At 38.8% G+C, this 21,867-nt stretch overlaps 1 protein-coding gene across 3 annotated transcripts in view; it reads left to right on the top strand.

Moving 5' to 3' along the window:
• Nucleotides 1–21,867, top strand: part of OCRL (OCRL inositol polyphosphate-5-phosphatase) — a 51,373-nt gene that overhangs the window by 6,018 nt on the left and 23,488 nt on the right. For 2 of the 3 annotated variants that reach the window (XM_079765348.1, XM_079765347.1), the window contains exons 2-12: nt 7,284–7,394; nt 7,818–7,907; nt 8,522–8,642; nt 8,729–8,890; nt 10,346–10,447; nt 10,987–11,101; nt 12,185–12,301; nt 12,404–12,591; nt 15,086–15,197; nt 17,658–17,767; nt 19,210–19,345. In XM_079765348.1, the coding sequence (XP_079621474.1) occupies nt 7,284–7,394; nt 7,818–7,907; nt 8,522–8,642; nt 8,729–8,890; nt 10,346–10,447; nt 10,987–11,101; nt 12,185–12,301; nt 12,404–12,591; nt 15,086–15,197; nt 17,658–17,767; nt 19,210–19,345 (1,364 nt within the window). The remainder of the gene's footprint in view (nt 1–7,283; nt 7,395–7,817; nt 7,908–8,521; nt 8,643–8,728; nt 8,891–10,345; nt 10,448–10,986; nt 11,102–12,184; nt 12,302–12,403; nt 12,592–15,085; nt 15,198–17,657; nt 17,768–19,209; nt 19,346–21,867) is intronic. The other variant, XM_079765349.1, reaches the window with a different exon arrangement.

Here is a 21,867-nt window from a genome sequence, read left to right as displayed (position 1 = left end):
TTAAGAATGAAAAATACCTGCAATGAATGGTATCCACATTGTAGAAAAGATTGAAGTCATAACCTTTCAGCTTGCCCTGTGTGAGAGAGACATTGAACAAGGCACCTGCATACCACACAAGTTGCTGTAGTCACTTCACTTTTCATGGTATAGCACCCTTTGTTGCATACCCAGACCTTTAGGGAGAAAAGCCAAAGATGGCTTTAGATTAGTATCCTATTAACTCTATACCTTTTTGTACTACTTCTAGAGTCTCTTTTGTCCTCTTAGTATTGTTTTTAATAAGAAATACAACAGTGTTAGATTGGAATCTAGGAAAATATGTGTGCACACACACACAGTAGTTCCCCATAACAAAAGGAAGTTACTTCGAGTTTTCATATTTTCTGTTTCCTGACCTGTGCCCTGTTTTGAAAAGTCTATAAATACTGGGTTTTAAAGAATTAGTTACTGAAGAACAAAGGCAAACATATAAACAGCTATGTCCTGATGTCCCTTGCTTCATGATGCTAGTGAGAGTATTAAGACTGTTTCCTAATATTAGACAGTTTAGTTCCTTACCAGTTGCTTCTGTTGTGCCTGAATAATGGAGCCAAATATACAATCCTGGCTTGTGAAGGAACTAGAAAGGCTGAGACTACTCCATTTGGCCACAGTCGATCCAGGCTAATCCCAAGGACTCAGTACCCAGAGTACAGCTAACCAGGAAGGTCTGGCAGGTGCTGTAGGTCAAATCCAGGGAAGTAAGAGAGGAAGAGGTGGGTTGGATCTAAACACTAAAGGTAAAGAAGGAATTCCAGGAGAGCCATGGAGAGAAAAGAGAACTCTGAACATGGAGACTATACTTTGCCCCAATTTATACTTCCTTTTTGGGCGTAGGAGGCCTTGGACCCATGGGTACTAGTTGTAGCCTGAAGATAAAGAACTTTGGGTAGTCTTTGTTCCTAAATGGGGCTGGGGCGGAGGTAATGGGATCACTGGGAAATTTTCAGAGACTAGATCTGAGTGTAAAAAGTAATTAACCTCTGGGCTTTTGGGGTCACTTCCTTGGGTTTTTATAAAAATTATCTAAATTATGCTGATTATATGAATTTGTATGTTATAGTTGGGGGGATTTAAACTCATCTTCACTTGAATTAACATGTTATGTTCCCTACTATTTTAATTCCTTGATTTGCTTTGAGGCGTTCCATTTGGTTAATTATTCAATTCATTTTTCTTTTAGTTGAATTGCTCATAATCTTTAGCATCTAGTACTATTAAAATTCTTTTTTTAATGCTAAACAAAAAAGCAAAGGATTTTTTAAAAATATGTGTTCTAGGACCTAGAAGTGGTGATGGAGAGAAGCAGTTTTTTAGTTAGACATATACTTCTTTTGGTTGTAATGACTGGTTTCTCTTCCCTGATCCTATTCTTCTTTCCCCTCAGAAGCAGAAGAAAATCTTTTGATTGATATAGCTTCAAACAGTGAGTATCTTTCTGAATGGAAGTAATTTTCATTCAACAAACAACTACTTGAATACCCACTATATTTAAGACACCTTTTTGCCACATTTTTTATCTTACCATCTTATCCTATATTCTCCATTTTCTTCAGGCAGCCATACAAATGAGTATTTCTTAGGCTAAGCATAAGAAAAAGCAGGTGGCTGGCAAGAATTTCTTAAAAAGTTGAAAATACAATCTGTGTTTCTAATGCTGAACTTCTTTAAGCTACCAGTATTGTTGCTATCAATTAAATATTTGCTATGGAATTGATAGTTATAGGAAGGGCCAGAAAATGTTTAAAGCACATAAGGTGTATGAGTTTGTTTTTTATCCTCACTGAAGGATATATTTATTGATTTTTAGAGAGAGATGGAGGGAGCAACATCGATTTGAGAGAAAAATATCGATCGGTTGCCTCTCGTGCATGCCCCTACTGGGAATTGAACCCGCCACCTTTTTTTAAAAAAAAAATACATTTTTATTGATTTTCGAGAGAGGAAGAGAAAGAGATAGAGAGATAGAAACATGGAAGAGGGAAACATCAATCAGCTGCCTCCTGTACATCCCCTACTGGGGATCGAGCAGGCAACCCTGGGCATGTGCCCTGACCAGGAATCAAATGGTCACCTCCTGGTTCATGGGCTGACACTCAACCACTGAGCCATACCGGTCAGGCAAACCCACCACCTTTTGGTATATAGGATGATGATCCAAACTGGCCAGGGCATTGGTTGTTTTTTAACTGCTGTTATGCTTTAAGCTTTTTTTAAAAATCCATTTATTATTTTTATATGTTAAATCATAATGTTTTCCTTTACTTGATATATTCTTTTGGGAGGCTATAGAGTCCCTCTTACCAGGCATACCTTTTTTTTTTTCTTAAAATAATTTTGGGCTTTTATTTTAGCCCCATCCCCTCAAGGCATCCATTTATTAGAGAGAACATCATCTTCTCACTGTTTTCATTCTTTCATTTGTATCTGAAGCAAATCATTGACTTTCTGTGCAAGCTGTTCTTTGCTTATCTAATTGTACTGTGTTATGGGGAGGAGAAAATGGGCACTGTTTGATTGTTGTAGAAAAGAGTATGTGACCATAGGAATCTGAATCAAACTAGTTGCCTTATCTCTTGGTTGAGTCCTTGGATGAGTGGGGCCGGGCTTTTATCTTGGAGTTGTGAATTGTATACACTTTTGTCACTTTTGTTTAGACACATAGTCCCTGTCCTTGGCACCATTAATTTGCATTTAACAGTTTGGGTGAGCTTTTCCGGTTTGCGTTTTATTATTCTTTTCTTTGGAAGTCTTGGATTTTGGAAATCTTAAGGGCTGATTTCTAAAGGTTAAGAAAACTCAGCTCCTGACTTCTACTGCAGGTATCCAAGAGAGCAAATAACTTAAAATATATGTTTTCTTGTGCTTAGAAAGAAGGCAAAAAGAACTCTAAAAAAATTTGAGCAAAGGTAGTTCAGCAGTGACTAACATTGCTGCTGAAAGAAGAGACTGAAATATTCTGTTCTTAGTGTGGAAATAGGTATTTCATCCAAAGCTGAAAAATTAAACTAAAGTGTGCCTTTCTCTTATAAACACCTAGTTTGTGGCATTAGTTTTGTTGGCCTCTCTTACATAGAAATTAGCCATCTGTTACTCTCTCCAGAGTTCAAGTTACTGGATCATAAAAGGGAAATAAGTAACCATTTGAATAAAATTCTTTGTTATTTCTGCCCATTTAGTAATATGCCCTGAAACCAAATTTTATCTTGATCCTTGGACTTCATACATAAACTTTAAGGCACACAGCATGTTGCAGGAGGTGGACCTTGGGTTTGTTAGTATAAATATGTATATATATCTCCAAAGCTCAGGCCTGGGTTTCTAGTACATAGATAGTATTTGAAACCAAGAGAGAGAATGTGATTGCATATAGAGCTGTGCTATCAGATACTGTATAGTAGCCACTAGTTACATGTGCCTATTTAAATTAATTAAAAATAAAATTAGAAATTCAGTACCTCGGTTGCACTAGTCACATTTCAAGTGCTCATTAGCCACATATGGTCATTGGTTACCATATTGGACAGTGCAGTTATAGAACATGCCCATCATCACAGTAAGTCCAATGACAATGCTGTTATAGAGTGAGAAAAAGGTTTAGGATTGAACTCTAAGGAACTCTACTTTTTAAAGGTTAGACAGAGAAGGAGATGCCTCAAAGGGCTCTGAAAATTAGTGACAAGAGGGAGGGAGGGGAAGAGGAAGGGAAGGAGAGGAACTAGATGGTGTCATGCCTTTGGAAGAAATCATTTCAAGGAATGGTCAACTGTTGATATCTGCTAATATGTCAAATGAGGTAACTGAAGTGTACCCATTGGATTTAGCAATATGGAGGTTATTGGTGACTTTAGCAAGTCAACTTCATAGAGGCGGTTGGAGCCAAAGTCATATTGGAGTGAATTTAAGAGAGAAATGGGAGATGAGCAAGTTGCGACTTTGGTTTTTTGAAGGAGCTTGACTGTGGAGGGGAATATAGATACGGACTAGAGTTGGAGCAAATATGGAATCCAGGAAGTTTTTTTTGTTTTTTTTTTTAAACAGGAAGGATTTAAAACATGGTTTAATTTAATGATGATGGGAAGTAGCCTACAAAAGGGATCAGGTTAAAAATATTTGGGGGAGGAGTCTAGGAATGATTCTAAGATTCCTGTGAGAATCAGAGGGGTTCTGAGAAAGAAAAGATTGGCCTTTGATAGGGGCTGTAATTAAAAGAAAATGTGGCCTTTTTTTCCTTATATCTGGAGGGAAAGGAAAAAATGAGTACAAATACAGGTAGGTTTTCATGTGATGGCTTCCATTTTCTCTGAAGTGTGAAGTGAAGCATTCAGCTTAGAATAAGAGTGCTTGAGAAGAGGGGGATGCAAAGATTGAGGATAAATGAAAAGATGTGAAATAGTTGTTTTAGATTGTAGTAGGACACTAGTTGACTATGAAAACTTAGATTGCTCCATATCATAGAGTGCCCGGTTGAGGTTAGCAATCAATTTATGATGTGTGTGTAGTTGCTCAGGTATAAGTAAAGAGAAGGCAGATAGTTGGATTTCTCAGGATTGGATGTTTGCCAGCTAAGTGCTGTGGAAGAACAGAATGGAAAGGAAGTTCTGGGCTTTTGGAACAGAGCATAATGATGGCATCTGTTTGGTATAAAGGGAAATGAAAGCAAAAGGGAGTGAGTGAGTGGATGATGAGAAAGAGGAGGGATCAATGGGCTGGAGAGGTTGCCATATGAGCAAGTAAGGTAAAAGGAATAACAGGTCAGAGTGGGATATTTGAGTTAGAGATTTATGAAGTGGTGGTGTTTCTATGATGAAAAGGTCCAGTGTATAACTGAGGGAGTCCCAGTAAGGACTAATGGAGTAGGTGACTGAGGTGGAGGGGCAAGGTCATTGGATAAGGAAATTGAAGGCATTGACTGGGTTTTCTGTGCTAATTTTGAAGGGACCAAAAATTAAGGCAGGAGTTTGAGTGGAGAGGAAGTCTTATGAGTCAGATATTGAACCCTGGATTCAGAAGTTTCTGGGAAGATAGTAAATGATCTCATGGAGGAAGGAGGGGAAGAAGCTGGTATACACAATAGGTGAGTCTCAAAGGAGATAGGATTTTTCCTAGGGAGAAGAGGGAATGGACTGGAAATGGCATTAGGACAAATAAAGACATGAATCTTTTTTTTTTCAATTTTTTTATTGATTAAGGTATTACATGTGTCCATATTCTCCCATTGCCCCCCCACCCCACTCCCATACATGCAAGGACATGAATCTTAAATTACATAGGGTGTGGGAGGCTACAAACAGCCTCCATTTCAGAGGAGTACAGGGGGACCAGCCAGTTTGCAGGTGACTCTGATTTTTAATCTGGATCCACATAGAATCACTAAAGGAGTAATTTAAAAACTACCAGTGCTTGGGCTTCACCCCCCCAGAGATTCTGTTTTATTGGCCTGAAGTGGGGCCTAAGAGTCAGTATTTTCTAAAAGTGCCTCTGGTAATTCTAATGAAGCTGTAGTTGGAAACCACTGAGAGTTGCAGGGAATGTTCAGAAAAGTTGAAGATCTAGATGAGTTTGTTGATCACAGAGAGTCCAGAGGGTTTTAAAAGGGAGCCAAATAGAAGGTAGGGTCGTGGGGTAATTTGTCCTCTTTCCCATGCAGCATGGGGAGAGAGCATCTAGTGTTATTTTGTAAGCAATTTCTGGAATCTTCTGTCCATTAAATGGGTTAATTTATTTTTAGATGTGCTAAAATATCTTTCAAGGATTGTGAGAGAGAGAGACTATGTGTTCTTGTTCTAAGTTTCTATCAGATTGAAATTTCTCTTTATTTATTTATTTATTTATTTATTTTGCTGCTTTTAATATAAATTATCTGAGAAAGAAAGGACTACTTGTGCCCTGAAGGAGCATTTCCCTCTATCTCACAGCTGCTCTTAATTGGCAATCTATTCATGCCCCCTCTTTTTATCGCCTCCTTACAGTGGCACCATCATTGATTTTCTTATTTCTGATCCCTTGGGTGCCTTCTTTTTTATTTATTTCTCTATTTTATCTCTTTTCTGATCACTAAATCTATGGAGATAGAAACTTAAGGAAATACAGAAGGAAAAAAAGAGTCAAAGGTTCAGCAGTGGATTTCTACCATGAGAAACTAGGATTTTCATTTCATTTTCTCATCTCTTTTTTATTTACAAGTATGAAAGAGTCCAGTTAAAGTCATTTATTAAATGCCTTCTGTCTGTGAAGTCTGTCATCATGTCATTGTCGCCGGTAAAGTGACCAACTATCCCTGTTTGCCTGGGACATTCCTAGTCTTAGCTTTGCAAGTTCTGAGTCCTGAGAAGCCCCTCCATTGTAGACAACCCTGGGAGACCATCAAAAGTATGTGCTTTCAGGTTGCCTCTTGCTATCAAGGAGCTTATAGTTTCCAGGGGCATGAGAAAGCAATAGATGTAAATAAATCAGTTAAAATAAAAATATAAACAAGTACATAGGTTTCCTAGATCACCATATCCAGATGATTGATATAGATGATAACTATAGGGCATCAGAAAAAAGGGAGATTGTATGTTGTAAAGTCCTAGATAACTTTGCTTGTAATTATACTGTTTTCCAATTGGTTGTACTTGAACCAGACCACTCCTGAACATAGGTCATTATATTGCTTTTATAAGTTTATCCAAGACATATGTTTTTCCACTAGTAATGAAGTATACATGCTTCTTTTCAGAATAATTTAAACCAATCCCATATTCTTTTCATTTTAATTTGTTTGTAAATTTGATTGCCTAGGTACATCTGTACCTAGGAATAATCATCCTATTTCTTTTACTTTCTTCACACTTCAGATACTCTTACTATGTGATCTGGATTTGAAATGGTAAGAATTTCTAGCTAGGAGATGGGAGGAGGGTGGTTGAAGAATTAATCTTTTGCTAGAATTTAGAAGTCCCTGCATTGACATCTGAGAAATATATCAGAACATACGAAACTATAATTTTAGTATATATTATATCACTCTATTGGGCTGCTCATTGACACAGTTCACCAGCCCCTTAGATTTCCCTCTCTGCACCACCCTCCAACCCTGTATTACCCTCCACCACCACTGGTAGACATGTTTCCTACATTAGAGGTCTGAAATATTTGTGATCTGGACTTTCTCCTATTCATTTGGTAAGTTGAGAATATGATCCCAAGAAAGCCGTGTATTTCATAGCTATATGTGTATGGATTTCAATTCTTTTTAGGTGGCTCCAGAATTCGGGTTCAGGGGGACCGGACCAGAGAGCGCCGCTTTGAAATCCCTAATGAGGAACGCCGTTTGAAGTTCCTGTCAGAGGTCCTTGCTGCCCAAGAAGGTAACTCAAGACTCAGCAGTTTTCTTTCTACTATTTGAATAGGAATGAAGTTCTGACATGCTGATACAGAGGCAAGTGGCCATGAACAAAGTACCTCACCCCCTGAGTCTTGATAGCTGCTGTTTTTTAAATTCAAGAGTAAACCCAATGATGGGTTAGGGAACAAGTCTAGTCACCTTTAAGGACAGTGAGCCAGCTTCCAGAATCTTCATTATCATGACATGACAGCTTACAACAGAGTGTATCTGCCTTCTGTCCCCAAATGATCCCCAAGCTGCCCTCATTTTCTTAGTTTCTTCCTTTACATTCAAGAATGCTGCTGGCCCTGCATTTGAGGAGTGCTGAGTGAATGGCTTTTGGTTGTCGTAAATTCCACCCAATGATGGGCTCCCCAGTTTCTGACCATGACCCTTATCTCTCCAGCACACTCACAACTTCTTGTTCCAGAACAAAAGGACTCATCCAGCTGGTACCAGAAATTAGACACTAAGGACCAACCTTCTGGTTTTTCAGGTACTGAAAAGATTCTTTTTTTTTCCTGGTTGCTTTGATCATTGCAGAATCAATAGATTTTATCTAGATAGAGAATATAATGTGGATTAATATTAGTGTCAGGCATCTCCTATGGAGTGGTTTTATGGAGTCCATGCCCACTGACCAAGGTGCACTCCTGATCCTTTCCGTGGTATGTTAGCTCTTCAGGAGCCAGCTTAGCAGTGTAGTTTTAAAAAAATGCAAGCTCCAAGGCCACACTTCCTTGGTTTGAATCCCAAATTCTACAACTTACTAGTTATATGACCTTGGTCAAGTTGCTCAACAACTCAGAGCTTCCATTTCTTTTTCTGTAACATGGGAAGATTTTTAATAGCACTGACCTCACAAGGTCTTTGTGATGATTAAGCAAGATAAGATATAATCCCTTACCATCAACCAGGCATTGTGCTCAATATTCAATAAACGTTAGCGCTTATTATTTAAGGTTCAAATTAACTGTTCTAGTTAATGTGTCAGTGCTCAAATCAAACCCATTGATCAAAGCAAAGCCCTATTTGTCCTGGATAAGTTGCATGTTATCCCCCCAACCCCCCGCCGCCCCCTGGTTTGATGCTGGATTCTGTGTTCTTCAGGGATTCTTGGATTTGAGGATAATTTTTCATCTATGAGTTTGGAGAAGAAAATAAATTCACAAAGTCAGCCTATTGGAATTCACCGGGAACCTCCACCCCCACCCCCTTCAGTGAGCAGAATGTAAGTCCTATGTCAAAACATATTTCCCATGTAGAAGACTTCTGTTTTAGGCAGTTTAACTTTTGGATTTCTCATTTATTTGCTAGGCTTCCACGTGACAAAGAAGCTTCTAACAAGGAACAGCCCAAAGTTACTGATACCATGCGGAAGCTCTTTGTACCAAATAACCAGTCTGGGCAGCGGGAAGGTCTCATCAAACATATCCTGGCAAAGCGAGAAAAAGAGTATGTCAACATTCAGACTTTCAGGTAGGTCTGTCTTGCACTACTGAAGTATAGCAGAAAATGGCCTTTTGATATTTAAGGTATTAGTTTAATTAGCTTAATTAATAATCAAGGCATAATGAAAAGGAATGGTCAGCTGATTCAAGCCCCTATGTCTATCCGAAATAATACAAATGCCACAATTTCCCTTGGATTTTCTAACTACTAATGATACTATGTCTACTAATGTTTCTGTCTACTCTTAGGGAACCAGATCAAGCTTACATGTTCTAGAGCAGCAATTTTTAACTGGTGTACTTGAAGAATTTTTAAAACATGCAATACCCGATTATTTAGTCAGGGACACTGACCTCTTTTCCATTAGATCATCAAATAAGAAAATGACAACAGCCAACACAACAAAGCCGTCTGGTGTGAATGAATCAAAATTATACCTATTTTTCGTCAGATAGGCAAAAATATATTTTTGATTGTGCCGCAGAATTTTATTAATTAGTTTATATGCCACGAGATGAAAAACGTTGAAAGTCACTGTACTAGAGAATTGTCCCGTAGCACAGTCCATAAGCAAGTGTGTTTATCTATCTGGCCTGCTGAATTTTCCCCCCACAAATACTGCAATATTAAAGTCCACCATAACCACTAGATCTTAACTTACTTACTTTGGTAGTTAACTAAAGAACATTTCACCTAATCCTCTTGGTGGGGAGGTATGTCTTAGATTCTTTCCTCTGTATTATGTTTTTCATGTCACCCTTACTTGTTGATATCTTCTTTTCTGGACCCAGTGTGTGGTATGTGATGTGGCATGGCCTGGTGTGTATTCCAATGTACAAAGCAATAACACTTTTCTTTATTTGTGAACAGCATGTGCCCTTCTGTTCCAAGATTCCAGTCCCATCTGCTATCCCATTATGCCTCATTTATTCTAATTCAATCATAGCTATATCCCTATGCTAAAACCTTCAGTTCCTTATAGTCCCCATGATGCTTATATTTGTGTGTAAATAGTTAAAACAATCAGTAGTTTTTCCTCTGCTTTCCCCCTTAAAACTATATCTTACTTCCAGAATTACAGACACCTGTAATTCTGGAAGTAAGTTTTTTAATTCAAGTATAGCTCCTTACAGAATAGTTATCCATATTAGACACACAGCATGAAGATACCTCTTCCCCATCAACAAGCTCTCCTTTCAAGTATGAGTTTGGATGGAGTTGAATTGAAAAGAAATATGGCAGATCAATTAACTTTGTGTTTTTAAAATAGAATTTGGCTCCTTTCTGTAGATTCACCTAATGTAAAGCTAATAAGCTCACTGCCTTTGTGTTCTACGTGCAGGCGGTTTTTCTTATTATGGCAAAACATTTGAGAAATTATGTTGGCTTATTGTGAACATACCATTGTATAGAAGTGATGAGAGAACTTCCATTGTTTCATTCTTGACATTTGTTTTTACTTTTTTTTGTATTATATATTAGATTTTTTGTTGGAACTTGGAATGTGAATGGCCAGTCTCCTGATAGTGGGTTAGAACCTTGGCTGAACTGTGATCCGGATCCTCCTGATATCTATTGCATTGGGTAAAGAATATGTTTGGCCTTTCCTTTTGGCTGTATGTTTGGTGTTAGTTTATGTGAAATTTTGCCTTCCTTTTTTTAAAAAAAACAAACCTATTTGGTAAAATCCTGCTGTAGACTCTAAGTGAGAGTTATTTGTGAGATCAAAAATGAACAAATGCCTAAAATGGTATAAGGAAGCATCTAGTCCTCTCGAAAAACACTATAAACTATATTCTTTACAGAAAACTATATTCTTCACAGAAACTGAGACATGGAGTCAGTTCTAACAGTTACTATTTCTAGGATGTATAAATAAAACTCTACTGTATCCCTTGTGGAGGGTTGTGTGTATACATCTTGCATAGTCTGTGCATATACTTGTGGGGAGTCTTTTGAAAAGAAAGCTACTTATCCTTACAGATCACCTGGGTCAACAGAGTAGCTCTATAAAATTTCTCTCTCTCCAATTTCTTTTTTCACCTAATGTCTTAAAATGGGATAGGAGGTAGTCAGCTATAATTATGGGATATATATAGCTTTTACATCCTCTTGCTTCTCAGATTCCAAGAGCTGGACTTGAGCACAGAAGCCTTTTTCTACTTTGAATCCATCAAAGAACAAGAATGGTCTATGGCTGTGGAAAGGGCTTTGCATTCCCAAGCCAAGTATAAGAAAGTAAGTCACATTTAATTATCTTTTTAGTGTGTGACTAAATAGAACTGTCTAGAATTTATTGTTATGTATAACTTGTTCCAAAAGAATGATTTAATTGTGTGTTTTTTCTCAGATGTAATACTGGAATAGGGCAGACTAATCCTTTTTATATCTATCTTAGAAAAAAAAATTCCCTGAGCTTTCTGATCCTGTATTTTCATTGCTCAGGTAGCTTTTAGGAGAAAAAAAAGAATTTTGTTCTTATAACAATAATTAACTCAAAACAATTACCTATAAGGCCACTGATTTGTGGAGTAGGAGTTTAAGGTTGAAATTGTTCACTGACATTGTCAGAAATGAATGCTTTACAGAAAAGCAGTTTGAAGCATGCGGATGCATAGGGTATGTTTTGGAATCAGAGCAAGAATACAGAGTGTTGTGGTATTTAAATGAGTTCTAAACTTGGTCATAAGTTAAGACTTTAGCAAGGTGGGCCAATTTGTTGGTCTTTAGAAGGCACAAGGTAGAGGCTACCATAAGAGTTGTTTAAATTGCAGGGCTACCACACTAAGACCTTTAAAAGGAGTTATTTGCCTGAGTAATTTTTATCTCTATCTTCTAACAGTTGATATAGGTAATAATATCCTGATGATGTTATTCCTCTCAAATTGGCCCCTGCCTAATACATATTTCAGACATATGTCTCGCTCTAGTTCACAGACTTAAGATAATCAAAATAAAAGGGAAATTAGAAACTAGGAAGGAGGGAAAAGGGAACAAACTGGGATAGAGGTTTTCTCTTGACTATTTGAATTTTTAATACGCCCTACTCCTGATAGGCTAAAAAAAGTGATTAAAATAATGGCTCTAGAGCTGAGTACACTCATTGTCCCCCAAAGACTTTTAACTTACTGGTCAGAAGAGCTTCTCAAGAGAAATTTTGTTTCCTCTGCATGGAGGTCCACCAAGAAATTAGATGATTTGGATACATATTGGTATTTGTTATGCCTTCTTGATGGAAATTTAGTTGTGTGAAGTTAGATATGTGGTATCTAAAAAGAGTGGTATTAACATGAACCTTTTCTAACACCTTGAATCTCATAGGTTCAACTAGTTCGCCTTGTTGGAATGATGCTCATGATATTTGCCAAAAAGGATCAGTGGCAATATATCTGTGATGTTGCTACAGAAACAGTTGGAACCGGAGTTATGGGGAAAATGGTGAGTTCCTTTGGAAATGAGCTTGATTATTACTTACGTCCATGTGAAGTTCAATTGCTATTTGTATCTTTGAACTAACTGAACAATTACTCTTGCCAACAGGGAAACAAAGGTGGGGTAGCAGTGAGGTTTGTATTTCACAACACTACATTTTGCATTGTCAATTCCCACCTGGCTGCCCATGTGGAAGACTTCGAGAGAAGGAATCAAGATTATAAGGACATCTGTGCACGAATGAGTTTTGTGGTCCCAAATCAGGCCCTCCCGCAGCTGAACATCATGAAGCATGAGTGAGTGGTTAAGTCTCCTTTAGCCTTGGAATAGTAGAGCTGAGAAAAGAATAAGCGTGGTGAGAAACTGTAGAACTGTGAAGAGTAAGGGATTACCATTTAGGGATAGGGTCACAAAGAAGAGGGGGTTTGGAGGAATAGATTCATTGAGGCAGAGAAAGTAGATGCTATCAGAGAAAAGGTTAATTCTGTTAGAGCCGTGGTCGGCAAACTGCGGCTCGTGAGCCACATGCGGCTCTTTGGCCCCTTGAGTGTGGCTCTTCCACAAAATACCACGGCCTGGGCGAGTCTATTTTGAAGAAGTGGCGTTAGAAGAAGTTTTAAGTTTTAAAAATTTGGCTCTCAAAAGAAATTTCAATCATTGTACTGTTGATATTTGGCTCTGTTGACTAATGTGTTAGGGCATCTCAAGTAATGCAGGAAGGGTCTGTCTATTGGAGTCAATTTTTATTGTTTTCTAATTATAAAATAGAAATGTTTGTTGTAAATGTAATAAGGATAAAATTAAAAGTAAAAATACCTCATTTCTTATCCTCTACTCTCCCCAGCCAATCCCTCTCTCCAGAGGAAACCACTACTAACAGTTTGATGTGTATCCTTCTAAGTCCATGCTGTCCAATATGACAGCCAGGAGCCAGGGGTGGCTGGGGTTCTGAAAAGCAGCTAAGCTGAGCTGAGATGGGCTAATAAGCATAAACTATACAGTGGATTTCAGAGACTTGGGAAAACATGTCAAATATCTAAAATTTTTAGTATTGATTACATGATGAAATGATAATAACTTGGATATATTGAGTTAAATGAAATTTATTGTTAAAGTTATTTTCACTTGTTTCTTTTACTTTTTAAATGAAACGACTAAAAAATTTACAATTACATTTGTGATGTGCATTGTATTTCTTTTGAATAGTGCTGTTCTAGACTTTTCTTTATGCACATACAAGCACACACTTATTATATGGGACTATATTGTCCTATTTATTATGGATCTCTTTTTAAGCCAGTATATATAGATCCAGATTGTTCTTTTAATACCTGTGAATCATTAAGAATAGCAGTGGTGGAGATTTCAAGACCCCAATGGATCAATATGAGAGAAAGTTTAGTGAAGAATGGGACTTAATAAGGATAGAAGTAGAAATCAATTGAGGAATGGGTTGGGTGGTAGAAAATGATCAGTTGTAACGAAATTAATACTGGTACTTGAAATTCTGAGAGGATGATGTGGTTTAGAATAAGTGGTTTGAGATGGGAATTGTAGGAAAACAAAAGATAATCTCAGGGTATTAGAATAAATAGAGAGTCGGGTAACTGAGGAAAGAGTAGGGAAGGATAGTGATGTTGGCCTGTTTTCATATTGTCTCAATAATTAGGATCATATGGAATTCTGTTTCACAGTGGCAAAGTCAAGGCCTTAGCATTAATGGTCATAAAGTTGCCCTGAAGTTCCATAAATTCATTTCCCCAGGATTCCAGAAATTCCATGTTGCACTTAAGATTGGCAAAGAGACTCATTCAGTGCTTGAGTATCTCACAGGAGAATCCATTTTGGTATGGTAATTTCAAGGTCTCACCTATGGGGTTCTCAGCACATGTAGGGGCCTGTTGGTGTGATTGGGAGCCTGAGGATACCATGGGAGCTTATAGATTCCCAACATATTTCAAGTCTCCTTTCTGCTTGGGATTTGGAGCACAGATCTGGGGCAGGGGTAGACAGATTGGCTGCAGCAGAGAGCCCTGGACCCACTTTTCCGAGTGAGCCCTGCCTGGGAGAGGTGTCATTCAGACCACGCAGACCTTAGTGGAGAGCCTGCAGAATCCAGGGCTTATAGAGGCAGAAAACATTCAGATTCTCTTCCCTTAGAGACCTGGCAAGCAGCCAGGCAAAATTTTGAAGCTAGTCCAGCAAATAAACTACATGCTTCTCTCAGGCAGTTAACTCCTTGGCTTCTGAATCCCATACATATACTGTGTTATTTCCCCATCATTGTTCTTCATGTTTGGAGTGCCTACCCTCCTGCCTATTTTATAATCCCTAGTCCCTCTCAGGTATTGATAGTGCTTTCCCCTAAAGGGCAATTACAGCTTCAGCCCCTTGTCAGATGGTGACAAACAAATCCTTATCAATAATCTGCCCATTTTTCTTCTCTGATTGATGCTAATTATGGCTACTTCTGTTCATATATTTCTCTTTTTTAAATGTTTATTAAATTGATTGGGGTGACATTGGTCAGCATGAACATATAGGTTTCAGGTGTGAGTTTCGGTGTTACACGATCTATATATTGCACTGTGTGCCTACCACCGAAAGTCAAATCTACTCCTGTCACCATATATTAGGACCCTCCTCCCCCCTTCCCTCTAGCAATCACCACACTGTTTGTGTTCATGAATTTTAGTTTTATATCCCACATATGAGTGAAATCATGTAGTTCTTAACTTTTTCTGACTGACTTATTTCACTTAGCATGTTCATATATTTCTTTATCCTCAGTGTGGTCATCTGGTTGGGAGATTTGAACTATAGACTTTGCATGCCTGATGCCAATGAAGTGAAGAGTCTTATTAGCAGGAATGATCTTCCGAGACTCCTGAAATTTGACCAGGTAAGTAAATTTTCATTTTATAGGTACTTTCCTAGATAGCAGATAAAATTGTTATGAGACAGATGTGTGGGAGGTGTGTCTTACTCTAGGAATAGATGGAAGGGTCTCATTGTCTTGGGAAACAGTGTGATTAGTGATGCAGTGAATGCACACAAGGTTTGTGGTGCTTTTATGAAGCGCTTAGATGGCAGGAGGTGAGATAGTGATAAAGAGTAAATATAAGGTTATTCGTTAACTTTTTATTAAGAAAAGATTTGTGTCAATGAGTTGGAGGATGGGTGGGATGAATTGGAGAACACTTCCTGGAGGAAGTGGGCCTTCAGCCATGTTGATGTGGTTTGGCAGATGGAATAGGGAAAGCTGCTCTATGATTATTTGGCAGGCTCAGCAATAGTTTGGAGGTAAAAGAGGGAAGTCCTATAAGGGAGTCGGGAAGCACAGAAGAGAAGTTTGGGACAAATAACACAGACTGTGGTTTAATGTGAACTGATTGAGAGGTTGGGGTTTGTTAAAACCTGTGGGGAAAGTATTGCTTTGGTAATATTTATATAAAACTTGATATTCTGGAACCTAGTTTTCTGTAACTTTGCCTCAGAACCTAGCACATGACTTGAATTTTTGTTTCAGCTTATGAGTACTGGATGCTAAAAGTGAATGCTTCTTATTTGAATGTCTTTAAATCCTTCCATGAGCCTTTTGATCTGACATAGTCAAATTTCAGGTGTTTTGCAGTAAATGATTTTTATAGTGAGCCTTTCTTGGCTGTCTTCCTTCACATTGAGGTTGGTTGGCTAATTTCTTTGCTTGGCTTTATCTACTCTGCCTCCAAGGGGGTTATAGTTGGATTAAATTCTTAGTCTTATGTACTTCTGGTAAAATATTTGAGTGAGGATAACTTTCAAAACAATCTGTAGCTCTTCACTGAATTTGACTTTTGGAATTATCCATTCAACATTTGTGTGGTGTTTTTTTTAATCCTCACCTGACTATATTTTTTTCATTGATTTTTAGAGAGAGTGGGAGGAAGGGGGAGAGACAGAGAGAGAAACATCGATGTAAGAGAGACACATTGATTGCCTCCCACAAGCGCCCCAACTAGGGCCGGGATCGAGCCTGTAACTAAGGTACGTACCCTTGACCAGAATAGAACCTGGTGACCCTTCAGTTTGTGGGCTGACGCTCTAACCACTGAGCAGTGGGCTAGAACTATGTGTTTTGTTTTTTTGTCTTTGTTTTAGAGAGAGAGAGGGAGAGGGAGAGAGAGATATAGCAATAACAATGATGGGAGAGAATAATTGAATGGCTGCCTCCTGCACACCCCACACTGGGGATCGAGCCTGAAACCTGGGCATGTGCCCTGACCAGGAATCGAACCATGGCTTCCTGGTTCATAGGCCGATGTTCAACCACTGAGCCATACCAGCTGGGTATGTGTGCTTTTTTTAAAAGTAAAATTGTGCTAGATGGTTCTTGTCCAACTTCAGGAATTTAGGACTATTCAGATTTAATTTTTCCATTTTACCTATTATTACCAATAAATAATCAGCAGTGTGCTCATAATGAGCATCCTATATGTTGGTGAGTTTGAGTGCTATGGGAATTACATGATTCAATTCATAAGGTACAGAAATTTTATTTATATATTTTGACAGTTGGAAAGGCTGTGGAACTAGCTACTTAGAAATGGCCAATCAATCAGATTGTCACTTATATTAAGACTAGAGGCCTGGTGCATGAAATTCGTGCACAGGTGCAGTCCCTAGGCCTGGCCAGAGATCAAAGCATGAGCGTCTGGCGTGGAAGGGCAGGTCCCAGCTGACCTCTGGGTCCTGGGCAGCACCTGGGCCCCTAGGCCCCCATGTGACCCCTCCACCTGAGTCACAGCGCCCAAGTCCCCATGGAGATGTGGTGAGTGTGGCCGGATGCCACAGGCTGGGATGCAATGTGGGCCTCTGGCCACCCAACGGCGCAGCACGTAAGCTGGGTGGGCAGCGCACTCTCTCCCAGCTGGCCTCGCAGACCAGCTCCTGTGCAAACCCATGGGGAGCCTGACTGACCCCTGCGGTCCTGGCAGCTGTAGCCCGGCTCACCAGGAAGACGCCGCACGTGTGCGGGGCAGGCTCCTCATGGGCGCCTGGCACCTGAGTGTGGGGGCTTCCCTGGCGTGTGAGCCCTGGCATCCCGGGGGAGGGTAGCAGGGGAAGTGAGAGCGAGCTTGGCGGACACCCTGCATTCTCAGCGCACCTCTGTCCCCGTCAACCCCGCCCCCAGGTAGCCCACGAGAGGTCATAGCGCATTGCCGCCAATGCCTGCCATGTTCTGTGCCACCCCCTGGTGGTCACCACACGTCATAGCAAGTGGTCAAACTCCTGGTCAAGGGGACAATTTGCATATTAGGCTTTTATTATATAGGATAGGGTGGTGTGACCCTGCTTATGTGATGCTTCTTTCTATTTGTAGCTAAATATTCAGCGCACACAGAAAAAGGTTTTTCCTGACTTCACTGAAGGGGAAATCAGGTTTATCCCCACTTATAAGTATGACTCCAAAACAGACCGATGGGATTCCAGGTAAAGTAGCAAAAGCCTCCTCGTGGAATAGGTTAAGGCCTGATTTTATTTCTGCCCCCCATGGTGGTGAAGGGCTAGGAAATTTTTAGGTAATGCCAGAAGCAGATATAAAACACCTAATGGTCCAGTGCTATTATAGAAGAGTTTTTAATTCATATGAACTCAAAGATGAGCATATTTTTAAAAAGCATAACTTCTATATCAGGGCTGTTGCAGTCTTATGGACTATCTGCAGTACCTTATTTCTCTCACCCTGGCAGACTTGCTTAGATTTTGACCTTCCTGATCTCACCCCTGTTTCCTTACCTATTGCCCTTTTTCAAACTGTTTCTTAACTATTTGACTCAAGACACCAGAAGATAAAAACAAAAAGCCATGGAAGTTCTTCCAGCACAGTGGTTCTCAGTCCTGAGTACACTTTAGAATCTCTTGGGGGACTTTAAAAAATACTGATGTCTGGGCCCAACTTCTGCAGCTGCCAGAGAAAGCTGAGACCCACTGTCTGGGGGCCCTTTGTTTCCTAATTACCCCTAGTAAAGTGCCATTGTCAGTACATTTCTGGTAACTATTTGTCTTCTACCTATTATCTATTTCTTTGTTTCCTAGCTGGCTGAGCCCCTGGACATATTCAGCTTCTTTAGACTCAGGGAGCACTAGGGTGGGGAGGGAGGAGTCTGTGCTTCACAGAAGCTGGTCAGAAAGTGAAAGGTGACACTGGCAGAAGATCTGTACTCTTGGCCTTGTTTCTTCCACTCACCTGACTTGAAATTCAACTGAAGAGCTACTGATAAGAACTTATTTGTGTCACCTTCTAGATCAGGTGTTGCTTATTTTAATAGAATGATGAATGGAATTTTTCCCCACCTTTGGTATTCTATGGGCTCTTAAGTATTCAGACTGGCATGCTTAGATGTTAGTTCATTTCTATTAGAAGCTAGACTTGTCCATAAAAATCCAGGTTTAAAGGAGAAATCCAATTACTCATCTCCAGGGAGTAAGCCCAGTCTAGGAATATAGTATTGGATTTTTAGATTTTTATTAGTTGTCTATCTGTTGTGAAGTATCATTGTAGTTTATAGAGCAAAGGAAGAGGACATGTTCTGTATATAATCCTGACCTTCTGAGGATATTTTAAGAAGGTACCATTATACTTTCCCCCAGGACAGTGTTGTTGAAGATGTAATCCTAATCTTTAGGAGCACTGTTTACTCATTCATTAGATAAGTGTTCATTGAACACCTACTTTGCAACAGATACTGTACTAGGGACTGGGAATTCATTGGCAAACAAGCAGACACAGTCCCTTCACAGAGCTTGCAATATGGTAGAGACGATAATAGTAGGGGTTGGTTAATGAAGGAGAAGTATATAACAAGAGCGTGTGGTAGGTATTACATTCTTGTGTGGTATGTTCTCATTATAATTCCTTTCTTTATTTGCAGTGGGAAATGTCGGGTTCCAGCCTGGTGTGATCGAATTCTTTGGAGAGGAACAAATGTTAATCAGCTTCATTATCGGAGTCACATGGAACTAAAAACCAGTGACCACAAGCCTGTTAGCGCCCTCTTCCTTATTGGGGTAAAGGCTTCTTTGTGTATTCATTTGTTTATGTGTTAAGTATCTATATTATTAAAGTATTTTTTAGACTCAGAACAGATCAATATTTCAGTGAGCCATAAATGTTTCCATAACCAAACAGTCATTTGCAGCATTGAGAAGTTAGTACCCTTGACCCTCCTAAATGTTGTCTCTATGGCTCTTACTCTGCAGGCCTTTTAGTGACACAGATGTTTCTCATGCTGCATAATGGTGAGGGAGTATCCTTAGCCTCCTAAAGTCCTTATACATAAAGGATGAGTGGCTTTTCTTCAGAAATAGTAAGAAATTGAAGCACCAGGAGAGAGGTTCCTGGTGGAGGGGTGCTGATAGCAGGAGCAAAAGCACAGACTGGTCAGAAGACAACCAAATTTGTATATATGTACTATACCTTAAGAAGCATATTTTCAGCCCTATAATGAAGTCTTCCCATCCAGGAACACAGGTTTCACATTTCTTTTTAACTCCATTGTACCCTGGGCTGGGTAAATTGCCAATTATTTAACTTTTTGTCTCTGTTGTGAGTAAAGCTTTTGTTTTCACATTGTATATTCTAGCTGTGTGTTATTAGTATGCAGGTTATATCTTGGGATCGTGTTGATTTATTACAGCTAGTACATTTAAATGATTTCTTGTAGATTTTCCAGACCTTCAGTCATGTAATCTGTAAGGATCTGTATAGTGCAGTGCTTGATAGAATGGATTTTATAGCTAGAACTGCTTAGATTCAATTCCCAGCCCAACCACTTTCTGTGTAACCATGGAAAATTTATGTAACATCTCTATGCCTTAGTTTTATCCTCTACAAAATGGGGTTAAAATAGTACCTACTTATGAGGATTAATGAGGTAAGACATGCCAAACAGCATAGGAGGATAATTACTTTCCTCTGAGTATATGTTGATTTGGGGGGTTTCTGAGATAGGTTATCACTAACATGTCTTATCCTACTCCTGTATTAAAGGGGAATGAATTTGAGGTATTTCTTTTATGTACAAAATTAGTTTTTTCATCTTAAAACAGATTCTAAATTTTATTGAGGCAATCATGACTTCACTTTTGTGCATTTTGAAATTTTAAAATAATAATAAATGTTCCTCAAATAGTAGCTAGTGTGTGCCAGGGACTGTGTAAGGCAATTTACACACATCTCATTTACTCCTTCCAATAATGCTTTGAGTTAAATATTTCTCATTTAACAGATGAGCAAATGGAGAACCAATGCATTTAAATAACTTCTTTAAGAGCATTCAGCTAGAAGGATTGCTGAAATTCAAATCTGTTAACTCTGTTTAACTCCCAAGCCTACTAGTATAGATGTTCTTTCCACTACCCCACAATGCTTCTATAGGTCTAAAGAACTTACTGACTAGATATGCCTTCAGATACTACTTTTAGCCCGCCTAATTTCTATTTTGTACTTTGTGGGCTACCCTGTTTTATTATTTGAGTTCTCTTAATCCATTTTTTAAAGGATGTCTTTCCTGAAACACTATCTTTCTGATTTAATCAGTTAAGCTTGGCTTTTCTGTTTGTATTTCTTTTCAGAACCTTGGAGTATTTGTAATACTCCATACATTTTACTTCATAGCTTCTAGCAGGATATTTTTCATGCTTCCTGTATATTTTTGTGTATCTTTAATTAAGGTCTATCTTTCTAGTTTTTACTACTTTTAAAATTACACAGGAATTCAAAAGTTCTTTCTCTTTAAAATTAAAAATATGTAAGCAAAATTTATAGATAAGGCTGAAGATCTTCAATTCCTTTTCTATCCCTTTTCCCCCCTTTGATCAAACCCCCACTCCCCAGCTAAGCCAACTACCCTTATGAATTTATATCTTTCTAGACCGGTACTGTCCAATAGGTCTTTCTGTGATGATGGAAATGTTCTAGATCTATCCTGTCCAGTACAGTAGCTACCAGCTGCAGGCAGCTGTTGATCACTTGAAGTGTGGCTAGTGTGACTTAGGGAACTGAATTTTCAATTCTGTTCACTTTGAAATAACTTAAAGGTCCCTATGTGACTATTTTATTGGATAGCACAGTTCTAGACCTTTACATATGCTTTTCTGTTTACCCGCAGATGTTTGCTCAGCTTGGTGTTTTTATTTTCCATATTTGCTTTACAACCTCTAACTGCTTTCATACTGAATTTGTGAAGTTTTCTATTCTAAAAAGAAATTTGGATCTCAATAAGTTAAAATACTGTGTTAATTATGTTCATTTTTGGCTTTGATTTGTATGAAATCTTAATAGTGAAAAAAAAACAGCTATGTCAGGAAGCTGAAAGTGCTGTGTCAGATAGGAGGATTTTTGATCTTTTGGTCAGGATGACTCATTTTTCTGTTATCATGCTTTTAGTCTAATCTAGGACATTTTCGGTCAGCTGTTTTCTAAAATGGCCGCAGGCTCCATTTACTAACATACCTTTATCATTATGAATAATCTGACTGTTGATATCATGATTCTTGGCATTGTGCATAGCAGCTAAGAAAGTTAAACG

The sequence above is a fragment of the Cnephaeus nilssonii genome (assembly GCF_951640355.1).
Source record: "Cnephaeus nilssonii genome assembly, chromosome: X".
Classification (NCBI taxonomy): Eukaryota; Metazoa; Chordata; class Mammalia; order Chiroptera; family Vespertilionidae; genus Cnephaeus; species Cnephaeus nilssonii.
Note: the sequence above shows the minus strand (reverse complement) of the source record. Positions and strands in the feature narration are given on the sequence as shown.